General features: G+C 67.0%; 2 protein-coding genes across 6 annotated transcripts; both read right to left on the reverse strand.

The window, feature by feature from the left end:
* Positions 1-964: 964 nt before the first annotated feature.
* On the reverse strand, positions 965-2,725 carry FUT7 (fucosyltransferase 7). Its single transcript, XM_007182739.2, has 2 exons — positions 2,557-2,725; positions 965-2,464 (listed from the first exon to the last, which is right to left on the reverse strand). Exons 1-2 carry the CDS (start codon positions 2,567-2,569, stop codon positions 1,449-1,451), a joined length of 1,029 nt encoding a protein of 342 aa, XP_007182801.2. The 5' UTR covers positions 2,570-2,725; the 3' UTR covers positions 965-1,448.
* A 5,030-nt stretch (positions 2,726-7,755) lies between these two features.
* NPDC1 (neural proliferation, differentiation and control 1) lies at positions 7,756-13,802 on the reverse strand. Of its 5 annotated transcripts, none has more exons than XM_057549367.1 (9): positions 13,439-13,802; positions 10,448-10,594; positions 9,156-9,290; positions 8,897-9,067; positions 8,760-8,826; positions 8,582-8,666; positions 8,411-8,490; positions 8,194-8,290; positions 7,756-8,125 (listed from the first exon to the last, which is right to left on the reverse strand). In XM_057549367.1, the coding sequence occupies exons 1-9, from the start codon at positions 13,548-13,550 to the stop codon at positions 8,057-8,059; spliced, it is 963 nt and encodes a 320-aa protein (XP_057405350.1). In that variant the 5' UTR covers positions 13,551-13,802; the 3' UTR covers positions 7,756-8,056. The 5 variants fall into 5 exon arrangements, 4 of the variants coding, with proteins under 4 accessions (XP_057405350.1, XP_057405349.1, XP_057405348.1 ...); XM_057549366.1 differs by having other exon boundaries at positions 8,411-8,493; positions 13,439-13,801; XM_057549365.1 differs by lacking the exons at positions 10,448-10,594; positions 13,439-13,802 and having other exon boundaries at positions 9,156-10,439.
* Positions 13,803-14,989: the final 1,187 nt, after the last annotated feature.

Raw genomic sequence — 14,989 nt, forward strand, 5'->3', positions numbered from 1 at the left:
GCCGGGTGGGGCGGTCCATTCCCGGGGAGGCCAGCAGAGGGCAGCAGAGGACAGGCCAGCCCCTGCGGGGAACGGAGGCCTGGCGGTTGGTTCTGATGGCTCCTCCCAGCCTCAGTTTCCCAACTTGTGAACGGGAGGGGCAAACCGAGTGGTGTCCAGTGTCTGGGCTGCACAAAGAAGACGCACCCTAAACTGAGTGGCAGATCTGGGGGGCCGCACCTCCCCACCCCGTCCCAGCTCCTTCCGTACGGTGCGAGGCGAAGCAGTCCCGGGAAGAGGGGCAGAGCACAATCCCCCAACCACCCCACGCTGCAGCCTGAGGACACTTCCTTCTCCTCGGCCAGTACCGGGGCTAGGGCAGGGCAGGAAGTCACCGGTGGGCCTTTCCCACAAGCCACTGCCAAGGGGGCGGGCAGCTTCCTGCCTCCACCTGCTGCCCACCCCACCTGGGGCAGGGGCGAATGCGCTCCTGGGGCCCTGTCAGCACCACCCAGAGGCTCACCGTCAGCCTCCCCTCCCCCCGCACAGCCTGCCACAAGGGCTCCCTTGGCTGCCGCAGTAACCTTGGTGCCTCCTCGATGCCCGTGCTGCCACCAGCCACCAGTCAGAGGGAAGCCCACATCAAAAACCAGACCTCGTCACACCCCGGACACCCTGCAGCCTGAGAATGAAATCCCAAGGCCTTCGAGATGGGGCACCTTCCCCTGCCCCAGCCGCGTTTCTGTCCTTGGCCGCTGCTCTCCGCCCCTCGGCCTTTGGGGGGTCAGGGAAGGCTCTCTGCTGCAGTGCCATTCAGTGTGGCTGAAGGAAGCTGGGAGGACAGAGGCCTGGGGTGGAGAGGGCGGGATCCGGCCAGGACAAAGGCCCGTGTGGCCAGGGTGGCAGGGGGAAGCAGACTCGACACGTGCCATTCTTGTCCTTTGTTTCTTTATTGATTGGTGTCCCCCGAGGGGACTGACTGCAGGCTGCCAAAAGCCCAAGAAGCTGGTTGGCTGTCTCGGGTCCGGGCCACACAGGTCTGTACGCGGGGCTCCAGCCTGCACATCCCGGACGAGGGGACCGCGGCTACAGAGGTCGGGGGCCCAGGTTTTGCCCCCACAGACCTCAGGAGGACAGGCTTGACCGGCCCAAGGTATGATCAAGGTGGGGAGGGAGGGCCTCTGTAGCCTCTTATCTCTGATGGGCCCCAGCAACATGCACCCGCATTGCTCCCTCCCTGCTCACACCTCTGCCCCCAAATAGTGGCTCCAGTGCCCACCCGCCTCCACCTCCGGGCAGCCTGCCAAGGCTACCCCTGCTTCCTGGCCTCCGTCCCCAGCCCCCAAGTCAGCCTGTGGGTTGCCCATGGGGGTTGGTCGGATGCCAGTGGGTTGGATTTCAACACCCAGGCCTCCACCCACACCTCCGGCTCCCAGCCACCCTCCCCTGCCTCCTCCAGCCGGCGGAGTTCAGGCCTGGAACCAGCCCTCGAGGTCCTGGTAGACCTGGCCACGGGGCAGGTGGGGGTAGCGGGCGCAGATGGCGCAGAAGCGTTCCCGCCAGTCGCCGAACAGCCGCACTCGGAACCGGTCTCGCCAGGCGAAGTAGCGCTGATAGCGGCTCTCGTTCATGCCAGCGAGGAAGGCGGCCAGCTCGTGGGCCGAGCTGAAGTCGTCCACGTGCACAAAGGCATCAGGTGGGGCGAAGGCCTCGTAGGTGACCCTCGAGGGGCCCAGGACCACGGGTACCGCGCCGGCCAGCAGCGCGTTGCGCCAGAACTTCTCGGTGATGTAGTCTCGGTGCTGGGAGTTCTCGAAGGACAGGTAGAAGAGGTACCGGGCCACGGTGGGCAGCAGGCAGTCGGCGCACAGGGGCTGCTTGCTGGCGCGGCCGAACACATCCACCTGCAGGTGGGGCGCCAGCTGCCGGTACAGCTGCACGCGCCGCTGCCTCTCCTGGAAGTTGCTGACCACCCAGGCGGCCACCCCGCTCTTGGCCGGCAGCGGCGGCGCAGGCCCCTCACGGAGCTCCAGGCGGCCGTAGGGCACAAAGATGTCTGAGTCACGCCGGTAGCTCAGCACCCAGTTGAAGACCCCACGGAGGCGGCCGAGGCCGCGGGTGTGGCTGGGCGACTCCATGGAGGCCCACACCCAGGGCTGCCCTTGCGGCCGCTCGGCCAGGGGCAGGCGGGCCTGCCGGGTCTGCAGCTCTCGGTGGTGGAAGACCACGGCGTTGGCGCTGGCCAGCTGGCTACGGTCGGTGGTCAGGCGGCAGTGGGCCACACCGTAGCTGGTGCAGGTATTGCTGGGCAGCTCTGGGGGCTGGCTGGCGAAGGGCCAGTGCCAGATGAGGATGGTAATCGTGGGCTGGGGCGCCGGAGCTCCCCCAGGGGCCGACCTGAGCAGCCACAGGAGCCAGAGGGCCGAGAGAAGAGCCGCTACCGCCAGGGCCCCCAAAGCCCGAAGCCTCGGAGCGGGGCTGACCCCTGCACAGGACACAGGAAGAGAGGCTGTCTCCTCGGGCTCGCCCCAGGCCCCATCCTCCCAGCCCAAGCTTCCCCGAAGACCAGACACTCACCGGCATTATGCATTGGCGGCTCCCAGATTAATTACTCGAGAAGCCGGAGGTTCTCAAATCACAGCCGCGGCTGCACGGGGATGCCCTGAAATCACGGCTGCGCCCCTGCACCCAGCGCCACCTGGAAACGCTGTCCTTTCATCTGCTCAGGAGGAGGCAACCAGGGTACCTTCCCGCTGCTGTCCCGCCCTCGCCCCCGCCCTGAGGTGACCTTTGGCATCACCGCCATCCTCACCCCGTCTCCCCCTCTAGTCCTCTAGCTGCTGAGGGGAGGCGGCTACAGGAAGGGTGCCCAGCCAGGGTCCAGGACCGTGTCCCTCACCCCTGCTGGCCTCTGGAAAGGCCTGGAGGTGACGCACAGGGCAGGCACGGGAGGCAGGAGGAGGAGAGGGCCCGCGTGACCTCAGGGAAAGGGAGGCCATCCTGAGAGGAGGTGGCCCCCGCCCCAGAAGGGTGGCCCAGCCATTGAGCACCCAGCTATTGCCTGCTGCCCAGGCCTGGGGTGCCCGTGGAAAGCAGGCATGCTTCCCTTGGAGGCCACCCGAGCCCAGACCAGCACCGCCTCCCCCAGTGCTGTGTCATCACCCACTTCCCCTGCTCACCGCCCGCTCAACTCCGCCGTGGGCTCCCAGACCCTCTCGCTGCAGATGTGCTGCACTCAGCTGTTTGCCAGGAGGCTGAGGTCTTTCCTATTCTTTGCTTCTAATTGGGCCACTCCACCCCACCCCACCCCACCCCTGCTGCCTCTAGGACACCTTTGTCCTGGAACCCAGATTCCCAGAGAGGGGTTCCGTCCAGGGGTCCTAGGAGTGTCTGCCCACACAAGGCCCCAGCACATGCCCACGGTGGGCAGGTGCCAGGCTGGGCCTGGCCCCGGGGTGGGCTGTGAGGCTGCCACACCTTCTTTCCCCTCCCAAGGACCCGTGTCTGTGGAAGCCCCGGCTGCGGGGCCCCAGGTTCTGGCCAGGCTGGGAAGAGCTGCAGGAACCTGGGGTGGGAGGCCTGCCCTTGGGGGCTCCAGGTCTCTTCTTCCAGGTCCCACAGCCCAGGGTGGGAGTGGGGGCAGGGAGGGGGCTTTCCAGGCTGGAAAAGGAAGGAGTCGCTGTGTCCCTGACGTGGGCAAGGGGCTGGCACCCGCTCCAGGAAAAGGAAGGCTGAAGTCCAGAGTCCCTCTCCTCCCCCGCCGTCCGGCCAGCCCTGGAGGTCCAGGCATGGAGGTCCAGTTCCTTCCCCTTTTGCTCTGGTTCCTCGGAGCTGGACAGCTCTGGCTCCAGCCTGTACCCCACGCTCAGCCATCAGCTTCCTTCAACCTGCCTGGACATGGCTGGGCAAGGCCCAGCCCTGATGCTAGTGTCCTAAAGGCCTCAGGCCAGTCCAGTTCTTGGAGGCTGCGGGCTGGGTGTCGTGGAGGGAACAGCAACCAGGAACCGTTGGTCGGATCTGCCGCCCACGCCATCCTGGGGGCCTCCCATCACCCCGAAGTCCCTGTCCTGCTCCACTCTTGGGCTCCCGGGGCTGCTGGCCTCCCCCAACTCCTGCCCTCCAGTGAGGACCAGTCTGCCCTCAGGGCAGGAACTGGGGAGCTGGCAGCAGACCCATGGAGAGGGACAGAAGGGGGGCAGTTTGGCCCCTCTGCGGCTCCCCACCCCCTGCATAACCTCTGAGCTGCGGTGGGGCCTTGTGCAACATCGGCGGGGGGGCGGGGCGGGGGCTGCAGGATCTGTCGGAAACCATCTGGTGGCCGAAGGTGTGGATGCAGCCGCCAGGCCTGGCTCCCATGGGCCAGCGTCAGGCCCTGACCGGAGCGGACAGCTGCTGTCACCCCTGCCCTTCCGGCACCCAGCATTTAGGGAGAGGACCCCAGTGGCACTGGGCCTTTGGTCCCACCTGGGCGTCTCTTCCCTGGCACGGGGGCCCCGGAGGAGACCACCCCCTCTCCCTGTGGCAGGCGCCCCTCGGGCAGTGGGGGAGAGCAGGAAAGAGCTGATCCCGCCACAGCCTGCCAGTGACCTGGCTCCTGGCTGCCAGAGCCTCTGCCCTTCCTGTTTGCACTGCCAGGCTGGCTGGGGCCCTGCCACCGGCCTCACCCACAGCCGCAGCCCGCTCCCTTCCTGGGTGGACTTGAAGGAACCTCCCCCACCCTTACACGAGGTCTGCTGCTCCTAGGGGCCCCTGGCACGCCTGCCAGCTCAGGGTGGCTGCCGGGGCGCCCCCGTTCGTGAGAACCTGCTGGCGGGGAAATGGGACTCCAAGGTTGGCCCAGAGATGGGTCAGAACGAGAGGTTCTCAGAGGAAGAAGAAAAAGGTGAGAGAGTCTGAGTCAAAGGGAAAGTGGGGCCTCCTCCTGCCAGCTCAGCCCTGGGCCTCGGAGTCACTGGGATGCAGGCGGGCACCCACCTCCAGCTTGGCAGCCTGTGAGCATCTGGGACCCGGGAACACAGGGTCACTCCCACAGCCGGGCACAGGGCTGCTCCAGGGCCAACCTCCTGGCGGGCACCGATCGGAGGGCCCCCAACCTGTCCCCTGGGTCCCTGCTTCCCACTGCCCAGGGCCCAAGGGAAGAGGATCCCCCTTCCGGTGGCCTCTGCAATGAGAGAGGGGCCAGCGGACTGGGTCAGGGAAGGGAGGGCAGGGGCTTGGGGTCCCCCAGGGAGGAGGGCCTCCCTCAGCCCACTCACCAGGCGCAAGGCCCCGAGCAGTTCCATGCCCGCTCCCCATCTGGCTTTTTTGACTCCACTGGCCCCAGGCGAGCTCACACAGAGCCGGCCCCTGCTCTTGGTCAAATCCTCAACCACCCTTCCTTTCACAGGCCCTGGGATGCAGGGGGCTGCCCTGGGGCTGGAGCTGCTGTCCCCAGCCCAGGTGCCCTGTCCACGAGCACTTTTCCTGGTCACCCCACCAGGAGCCCTGAGCCCACCTGGGACTCTCACAGGCCCCGCCTCTGGCAGCCCTCACCCATCCCCACCCGGTTCTCACTAGAGGGCGTGGGGGGGGGGCGGGGCCGGTAATGCATGTGTGCCTCCGCTCTTCAGGAAGCTTCCCCGGCCTGGTGTCCTCCCGAGTGTAGGTGCCAGAGGGTGACACCGCCACAGCCCAGCAAAGACCCTGGGGCTAAGACGGTGCTTGGCACAGACCGCGGGGTGGGGTGGCCCCCTAGCCAAGAGCCTAGGCAGTGGGAACCTCCCCAGCTGCGGACCCCAGGAGGAGATGTCCTCCTGCCAGCCTGGGTGGCTGGGCTGCTGCGGGGTTCCGAGTCCCCATCCTGCACCCCCCCAGGGCCCTGGAGGAGCCCCCCAGCAGGTCCTGGAGCTCCCCCTGGACAGGACGTAGCCGTGCTCCCCAGCCTGGGCAGGGAGGGAAGGAGGGCTAGAGGGGCTGGTGGCCTCCAGGTGGTCCACCGGGAGGCTGAAGGCTGCCGCCTGCTGCGACCGCCCTCCGGCACTGCCCTCGTGCTGCTCCCTCAGCTGCACCCCCAACCTGCGGCGCCCTTGGCCACCTGCCAGCCTGGGCACCCACCTTCCCAAAGGCACTCCCTGAGCCCCTGCCTCACCCTCTCCCTGGGAGTAAAGGGTGCGCGGGCGCCCTCTGCTGCCTTCAGCCCGCTCCTGCCAGAGCCGGTGGCTGGGAGCACGGCCACCAGGGGGCCTTCTGGGCACGTGTCCGGACTTGGCTCTGCTCAGGCCCACCCTTGGGGCAGACAGCTGGGCAGCCAGGCTCTGGCCCTCTCTCCCTGAGGCGTCCCTCGGGCTGGGGCTGCGTGCTCCCCACTCCTGCTGCCTAGGTGCTGTTGTCTGGAAAGCGACAGCGGTCAGCACATGGGGTGGCCGCTCTCTGCCCAGGTCAGGCCAGCACGAGGTGGGAAAGGCAAGTGCCAGGAGCCCAGGGACTGACCCCAGGTATCCAGGGGAACCTCCGGCCCTGGGTCTGCAGGGTCCAGCTGGCGAGACAGACTGGCCTGGGCCAGATCAGCCTGGGTGCCTTGCCCTTGAGTGAGAACTTAATCTCTCTGCCCCCAGTTTTCTTCGTGGCTGTTTCCCTTCATGATACAGATTAAATGACAGTGGACAGCGGTCCTCGTCGCCCTGCCTGCATCCCACCCTACCCTCATTCCCAGCTCCCTGTACCCGGCCCCTTTCATCTCCCACACCAGTGCGTCAAAGGAAAACTGAGGCTTCCTGCTAAGGGCCAGCCCAAGGCCACGGCCCAGGAGTCAGGGGTGGGCTCTAGCCCCAGAAACATACCGCTTTAGGACAAGCCATTAGCTCTAAGCAGAGCCAACCCCATTTCCCCAGCCCAGCCCCACCTCAGGGACCTGACTGTCCCAAATTGGCTTTGTCCTCCCCATTCACGGCTGCCCCCATCCATCTAGGAGCCAGAGGTCCAGCATTCTCCGGACGCCCCACCCTAGGAATCACTAAGGGACTTCTGAACCCAACCCATCCCTCATCCCCAGCCTTGGTGAGGCAGACAGGTCTGATACCCCCACACTGTCTGCACCAGGCCCCCGCTGCTCCTGGACCCCAGAAACCCCTCTGCCAGGCCCAGTCTTGGCACTTTTGACCACGAAGTTCGGCCACCACTCTGGGCCTTCAGCTGGAGGTCACCCTCCCCCTCCACTGGCCTCCTTGCTCCTTGGTGGGGGACTGGGGTGGACCAAGACCCAGCTCCTGACACTCAGGGCCCCTGCCACCTCTGTCCCCTAACCTGGCCCACCCACCTGTGTGCAGCCTGTGTCCCTCTGCCTGGCATGCCCCTCCACGTAGGCTGCAGGGGCCCATGGTCAAGTCCTGCATGCCGTCCCTCCCCGCCCTCCAGACCACGTGCACACAAGGCAGGAACGGAGGCCTGGGGTGCCCGCTGCCAGGCGTCTGCAGGTGCCCGCTCCCAGCCCTTTTTATCACACAGAGAACGGGGTCTTGAAGGAGGGGCACCAACTTCAGACTGGCCTGGCCCTGTGCGGCACTCCGCCCCTCCCTGGCTCTGGGGCACAAGTGTTGGTGGGGGGAGGCTTGGAGGAGAAAGAGGTTAGGGTGGTCCTCTGCCTAGGAAAAATAAAGCCTCTCTTCCCCAGCGGGCGGTGACAGGGTCTTCCCACGAAGGGCACAGAGATCCTGCCTCTCTAGGGGCGTGGAAGGAAGCCTGAGGCCCCGCTCCCGGGGTTGGGGGGGAGGAGGGAGGTCAGTCTCCAGCACACCCAGCCGAAGTTTTGAAATGTACTTTAATTGGCTTGTCTCCGGGATTCCCAATCCATGCCTTGCCTCTCGGGTTGTCTTCCTCCCCTCGACTGGGGGGGTCCAGAGGTGAGGGGCAGGTGCAAGGAGCAGAGAAGGCCCCTGGCAGCAGGGGGAGTCTCCCCGGCAAGGCGTTCCCGGCCGCCCCGGGGCCCCAGCCACAAGCACACGAGCGTCAGGACACAGTCTCTGTAATGGGAAAGGCTGGGCCCTGCCCCTCCCCACCCGTGGGCAGCGCGTCCACGAGAGGGTGGGCACCAGCTTTCGGGTCACTGCAGCGGGGGCGCGGACAGCGAGGCGTGGTCGAACAGTGGGTTCCGCACCTCCATCTCTCCAGTCTGCGAACGCTGGCGTTAGGTGGGTCCAGGGCAGGGGAGGGACACCCACCGCCCACCCCTGCACTCACCGGGGCCAGGCCGGGGCACTCGTACACGGTGAAGTCGCCGTCTTCGTTCTCCTCGTCAGAGGAGGCAGAGTCCAACTCCTTGGGGGGCTCCTTATGCCTGGGTGGGGGCAGGATCGTCGGGTCCTCCCTCACCCTCCAGGTGCCAGTGGCTGGGAGCAGCGGGCCGGGGTAGGGGTGGCTGGGCCCGGGGTGGGGCGGGTCCGGTGGGGCTTCTCACCGCTCCAAGCACCGCATCTGCTGCCTCTGGTGCTGGTAGTGGTACATCTCCGCGCTGTGCGCCAGCCGCTGGTCCCCGGGCTGCTGCAGGAGTGGGGAGACAGGGTCAGGCCGAGGCAGAGGGGCAGAGCGGGACGGGGCGAGCGGGGCAGGGCCGGGCGCGGCCACGCACCGAGATCCTGGGCGTGGCTGGGGAGCTGGGCGCCTGCGGGGCCGCGTAGTCGGCCTTCTGGGTCAGGCGAACGTCTCGCTGCAGCCTGCGGGGAGTGGAGACACCCAGCACACCTGAGACCGGCGGGGTCACCGCCTGCCCGCCCGCCCGCCCGCCCCCAGCCCGGCCCCATGCTCACCGACACCAGCAGAGAACGGCCACGGCAAGGATGGCCGCGCCGGCCACGGAGCACGCCACGATCAGCACTGCAGGGAGGGGGCGCAGTGAGGGCAGCCTTTCGGGCAGGACCCGGCCTCCCCGCCCGGCCAGACTTACGGAGGGCAAGGCTGTCACCACGCCCGCCCCGCGGCTCCAGCGGGGACATGTGCACAGGCCCAGATGACACAGTGGAGCGCAGGGAGGAGGTGCGGGGCGTGGGCGCTCCCCGCGTGGAGGGGAGGCCCAGGTTGGGGCCCCGGCCACGCTCTGAGAGCCCCAGGGTGGATGCTGCAAAGGGAAGGCAAGTTAAACGGCAAGACCAGGCTGGGGTCAAGGGGGGCGAGGAGCTGGACAGGGGAAGGGGGCGGGGTCTCACCAGCCTCCAGGAGCCGCTGTCGCCCCTCCGGCTGGGGTGGGGCCGTGAGCCTGGAGTGCCCCGCCTCCTGCCGGGCTAGCTCCTGGGCCAGGAAGTCGATCTCATCTTCCAGTCTGGGCTGGGGCAAGCCCTCCCCTGGGGAGGGTGAAGGGCCATCAGGTGGAGAGGCCCCCAGCCCCTCCCTGGCAACACCAGCTACAGGTGGCCTTCCCAGAGGGCGAGAGGGAGAGGCCCATCTGGGAGCCAGTCCCCAGGCCACGGCCTCCTTCTCCCTACAGGCTCCTCCCCGCCACCTGTAGCCAGGGGACCAGGTACCAGCCTGCCTGCTCCTGGCCATCCCGGTTGCCATGGTGAGAACTGAGGGAGCTCTGTGTGAGCACCAGCGTTCCCAGGAAAGCGGGCAGGGGGCGGAGGTGCTATGGGAACGTGCAGAGGCCAGGAGGAGGAGGGCAGGGGTGCTGCCCCACACCCCACCCATTACCCACAAAGCGGGGACAATGCGTCACCCGGCCCACTGCCTCCGCTGCCAAGACGAGCAGGACCCCCCAAGGAATGCGGAGAAGCCCCATTCTGTACCCCCGCCCCCACCAGGTCATCAGGAGGAAGGGAGGGCAGCTGCTGGGGCGGGGCCGTGGCTGGGTCCCCCTCGTCCCTGCCGTGGGCACCAGAGCGCGGACAGAGGCTCCAAGTAGACACCGCGGCTGAGCACCCAGAGCGCAGAGCACGCGCCTTCTGCAGCAGGCCCCCGCCCCACTCGCTGCCAGGAGCATGCTCCTTCGGGAAGCCCCTCCCAGCCCACCCGGCTCTTCAGCCCCCAGAGCACCCTCCGCAATGCCCCGTCACACCTGGAGTCACTCTGGCTGCCACCATCCCGACAGACTCTGGGCTCAGGCCGGCGGGCAGGGCACCGCCAGCGCAATCAAGCAGACAGGACGGGTGAGTGATGGAGAGAGAGGGGTCGCTGGGCAAGGAGCAGGGGCGGCCCAGCGGGTGGAGGAGCGGGTGCCTGAGGGGTTTGGGACCAACCCTGCAGAGACCCAAGCCTGGGGAGCTCTGACGCTGCCTCTCCCAGGCTCACCCCAGCGCTTCACACGGGACACCTCTTGCCCTGGGAGGGGCTGGCCGCCCCAGGCCTCAGCCCACCGCCCAGCTCTGGGCTGGCGCCATCTGGAAAGGGTCACCAGGCCACCCGGAGGGCGACCTGAGAGTCCCTGGGACCCCACAAAGCGCAGGAGACCTGAGAGCTGAGGCTGGGGTCAAATGTACCCGGTGGGGGAGGGAGGAAGCCATACCCAGAGGCTGGCGCGTCCTGGGCACACAGAGCCCCTGCTGGTCCTCCTGGAAGGGCTGAAGGCAGGGCCCACAGACACGTGCCCCCGGGGGGCACCGGGCCCGCCTCTTCAGGGCACAGTCCAGACTCCCAGGACACACGGCTGCATCTGAGAAGGAAGCAGAGACAGAACGGGGTCACGGCCAGCCTGACTCAGGCCCTGCACAGTAAGTAGGGCTGTCCTGGCCACCCCAACCCCTCCCTACAGAGCTGGCCAAGCCTGGCTCCGGCCATTGTTCTGGGCAGGCCCTGCCCCCCCAGCACCAGGGCTCAGAACCAGAAAGACAAACAGTCCTAACACTTATCGGAACTCTCTTGCCTCACCCACTCCCCAGAGTCCACTTCCCAGGCCTGAGCCAGCTCTCCGCACAGGAACTGTCCCCTACCGTCCAGAGAACACCGAGCTCTCCCAGTTAGGGCCATGCGGCCGCTCCAAGTCCCACCTCCAGTCTCAACCTGTCCTAGAGCGAGTCTCTCACCCCTGCCCAACCTGGGAGCCCCAGAGGGCGGGGCCCAGGTCGCTCCCTCCCACCACCTCGGGGCTGTCTCCTGTTTCAGGGCTGCCTCCCCCCCACCCCACCGCTAACCTCATCATGACATCCTACAGCCCTAGAGGGCCAAGCTGGGAGACCGCACGGGTCGGGTCACTGCCCCCACATCTAACCTCTGGCTTGTCGCCAGGGCACAGCCAGCCGCCGGGGCTGGGGATACTTGGGATGGAGTCTGCCAGTCTCACTTGCTTCGGAAACAGAAACCAGGCCGGGGTCACTCCTGCAGCCACCACTGCCAGAGACTGGGGAGGGCCTGGGACTACAGGCCAGGCCATTTCTAATTTGGGGCCGAGACCTCAGTGTCCTGTACACGTGACCAAGGCTCCCAGCCTGATGCTGGGGGGTGGAGGGCGATGGCCCTCTCTGCCTCAGTTTCCTCTCTGGATGCAGAAGGTGAGTTGCCTCAAAGCTGGGGAATGTCTCAAGACCTGGGACACTAGCCCCAGTCACGGGACAGCAGAGCCAGTGGAGCCAGGGGGACACCCAGCAGAACCATCAGTGGCGTCTGGGGAGGTGGGGGTGGGCGCATCTCGGAGAACCAGGACCAGTCCCCGCTGCAGGAGGGTGACATGGGGCATCCGGGAATGCCGGCTCTGTCCTTCTCCAGACTTCGGCTGGCCTGGCTTGGTTTCCTTGGTAACCTGACACCCACAGCCTCTTGGCTGTAGGCATCCCTTCAAGGAAGTTCCAGCAGCTCCTACAGCAGGTGGGCAAGTGGGCTGAGGTTCCCATCCCAGGGATCCCCCCTCCAGCACAACCTGGGTCGGCAGGCGCCCGTATCAGCGAGCTGGGCCCAGAGCTTGGGCTAGTTAAACATTAAGCCTGTGCCAGCTGGGCCGTCTGGACCCCACCCACCAGCTGGGCACCTGGGGAGCCAGGCAGTCCCGGCCCCTAGTGCAGAGAACCCAGAGTGCGCCAGAGCAAGGGTAGGGGCCTGAGTTCCAGAGCTGGCTCTGGGTTCTGGGTCCCAGGGGCCTCCCTCCACTCCCAGCCCCCCACCCCGGGAGGACGTGGCTGCTGCCCATTTAGCCCTGGGAAGGCCCCTGCTCCGGACTCACGGTGAGGGAGGAGGGCCCAGGAGCAACAGCAGCTGGAGAGTGGCTGGCACACTGCCCCGCATCTGGGCGCGCACAAAGCCGATGAGCAGTTGGGGCGGCACCTGCTCACCCCAGAGGCCCAGTACTGGGACTATAATCCATTTCCTCAGGAGGCCCCACCCTGTATGCCCTGGAGCCAGGCCATCAGCAGGCAGCCTCCACCATCCCTGGCCAGCCATGCTCTGGCCCTGAGGCCTCCTTGGGAGCCTCCCCTGGTGGTGCCAGGCCTCTGTCCAGGGGTGCTGTGCCCAGGAGGAAGCCTGCCCTGCTCTGGCCTCTTGAGGCCACACATGCAGACCACACGCACTGCCCAGGTTAGCATCCTAGCAGCATCATATAGTGGTCACTGCTCTGTACCTCAGTTTCCTCATCTGTAAAATGGGCTAAGAACAACACTTCTCCTATGGGGCTGCCAGGAAAAATGAGTGAAGTCATGGGTACGAAGTCTCCCAATTCTGCCACCTGGCAGAGTGCATTTGGGGTTCTGGGTTCCTGCAGACCTTTGGAACCTCAGTGCCCATCTGGGGAGCCAGGAGTGTCTGCCAGGACCCTGGGCTCATCCCTCTCTGCCTCAGTCTACCTTGGGGGGTGCCCTCCAACCCCAAGCACAGAAGACAAAATGGAGGGGCCCTGCAGGGCAGAGGGTGAGTGTGGAAGCAGAGACTGTAAGCTCCTTCTGTCCCCACTGAAGCCAGAACAAAACGCTAAACCTGGGACAAGCTGTTAGATGCCCAAGGAAACTTCAGACCCCACCATGGCAGCAAAGCAAAGGGCATGTCCACCACCCGAGGCATAGGGACCGACCAGCACTGCAACTCCGACTCCAGGACGGACACCGGCAGTAAGGCCGGCAGGCACCCAGGGCCGGGCCCGCACCCGCGGTGCCCGAAACGCGCATAGACAGAAACACCCACGGGACAGACTCCAGGCCGCGGGGCCACGCAGAGAGAGCCCTCCTGAGACACCAACCGACCAGGCTCACGGACCCAGACAAAGACAAGAAGCGAATCAACTTCAGGTTCGCCTCCAAGAAGCCGGGAGAAGCCCCATCCAGAGGAGCCCCTCGGCGGTCCGGTGCCGCGCCCTCCCCGCCTAGGCCTGTTTACCCGACTCAGGAGAGGCGGGGCCGGCGCGGTGGCTCGCGGGCTGGGCCTGTGGGGCCCGCGGGGCCTGCGAGGCCCCGCGGGCCCTGGCGAGGGCGGCGGCGGGGAGGATGACGGCGGTGCCGCGCGGCCCGACCCCCGCCCGGCGATCCCCGGCCCCGGGGCGCCCCGCGCGCGGCCTGCGCCCAGTGCACTCGCTCACCCGGGCGGCGGGCGGCCGCACCGCGCAAGGCCGCGCCGAGGACGAGGCCAGACAGCAGCAGCCGCAGCAGCCGCAGGTGCCGCGGGGAGGGCGGAGGGACAGGCGTCGCCATCCTTCAGCGCCGCCGCCGGGGCAGCATGGCACCGCGCGGCCCGGGGCTGGGCACGGGCTCCGGGCGCCGCGTCGGCGGGGGAGGCGGCGGCGGCGGTGGCGGCGGAGGAGGAGGGGGCGGAGGAGGAAGAGGAGGCAGAGGCCGAGGAGGCGGAGGATGAGGAAAAGAGGCGGCGGCGGCGGCGCTGACGCTGCGGCAAAGGATCCGGGACGGAGGCTAGGCAGCGAGAGGCGCGCGTGCCGGGAGTGCGCCTGCGCGCTCCACCTGCGGGGGCGGGACGGCGCCGTGAGGCTGCGCCCCCTCCCCCTCCCTCCAATTCTGCTCCCCTTCCACCCACCCAGCCAGCCAGTCCTCCGGGTGCCTCAACCTCTGCCGCCTGTGCTGCCGGGGATCTTCTCTAGGCTAGGGACTGGTTGGGGATGGGTTTCCCCGGGATGCGCTTCCCCCGGGCCCCGTCCCTCTCGGGCTGCTAACTCCCACCCCACCCCCACCCTCCTGGAGCGGAGGACCTGCCGGGACCCGGAAGGACACCAGGCGCACACAGCTGGACAGGTGCACAGAGATGCCCAGGTGTGCGCAAAGACCCACCGGGCATTCAGACACACTGTGAAGGCAAACACACACGCACAGAACTAGGTCGGTGCCGGTGGCCACTGTGGTTGCAGTGGGACGGCCGCTCTCAGGGAGGCCACCAGGGGGCAAGAGTGACCTGGAGCTACTGACGACAGCCAGCTGAGAGCTGTCCGCGGTGCCCAGGTGACAGCCTTTTAGCTCCGGGGTGCCCCACGACAGCAAGCACTGTGATGCCCCCTCTCACCCCCCACCGGCTGCCTCTTGCGAGCACCCGCACCCCATCCCACCTGGAAACCTCCCAGGCTCACGTTACTGAGAGAACAAGTGCGGGCCCCCCAGCGCGGTGCTTCTTTTCAGCCCTTTGTGTTTCAGAACTTCGAAGATGGGGCTGGCTGCCCTCAGGTTTGTGAAGTGGCTGAGAAACCAGCAGAAGTGGACGTGGCGCGTGCGCTGGGCAGGGGGGTGACGAGCAGGACAAGGACCGCCACCCTCCCACACAAGGCACTGACCAGACAGAAATAGTGTCTGAGCTCACTTCCCAGAACGGGGGAGGCGGCGGGGAGATGCAGCCAAGACCACGCGTTCCCACGCTGGAGAAAACAGTGCTTAGGGCAGGGGGGCTGCAGGAGCGGCAGGTGGGGGTGGCTGATGTCTCTTGAGGATGCGGAAAACAGCACCTGGGCAGCAGGGACGCGACGTCTGGTGTGATTGCACGGCTTGGCGCCAGAGCCAGGCTCTTGGCAAGGGTCATCCTTCTGAGCAATGGGCCCTTCGTCCCTCTTGGCCCTGATCTCCACATCCCCCGACACCACCTTCTGTTGCCCCCTCCCCCCAGCTCGTGAGCACTGCCTGCACCCTAGGCAGCT

The sequence above is a fragment of the Balaenoptera acutorostrata genome, chromosome 6 (genome assembly GCF_949987535.1).
Source record: "Balaenoptera acutorostrata chromosome 6, mBalAcu1.1, whole genome shotgun sequence".
NCBI classification, from domain to species: domain Eukaryota; kingdom Metazoa; phylum Chordata; class Mammalia; order Artiodactyla; family Balaenopteridae; genus Balaenoptera; species Balaenoptera acutorostrata.

Bases quoted from the DNA above. Each gene is read 5' to 3' on its own strand.
- NPDC1 (XM_057549364.1), bottom strand. From the start codon at position 9,633: ATGGGTGGGGTGTGGGGCAGCACCCCTGCCCTCCTCCTCCTGGCCTCT. The intron at 9,068-9,155 runs GTGAGACCCCGC...TTCCCTTTGCAG, and splicing joins ACAGCGGCTCCTGGAGGCTG to CATCCACCCTGGGGCTCTCA. The intron at 8,291-8,410 runs GTGAGAAGCCCC...GCCCCCACCCAG, and splicing joins CAGATGCGGTGCTTGGAGCG to GCATAAGGAGCCCCCCAAGG.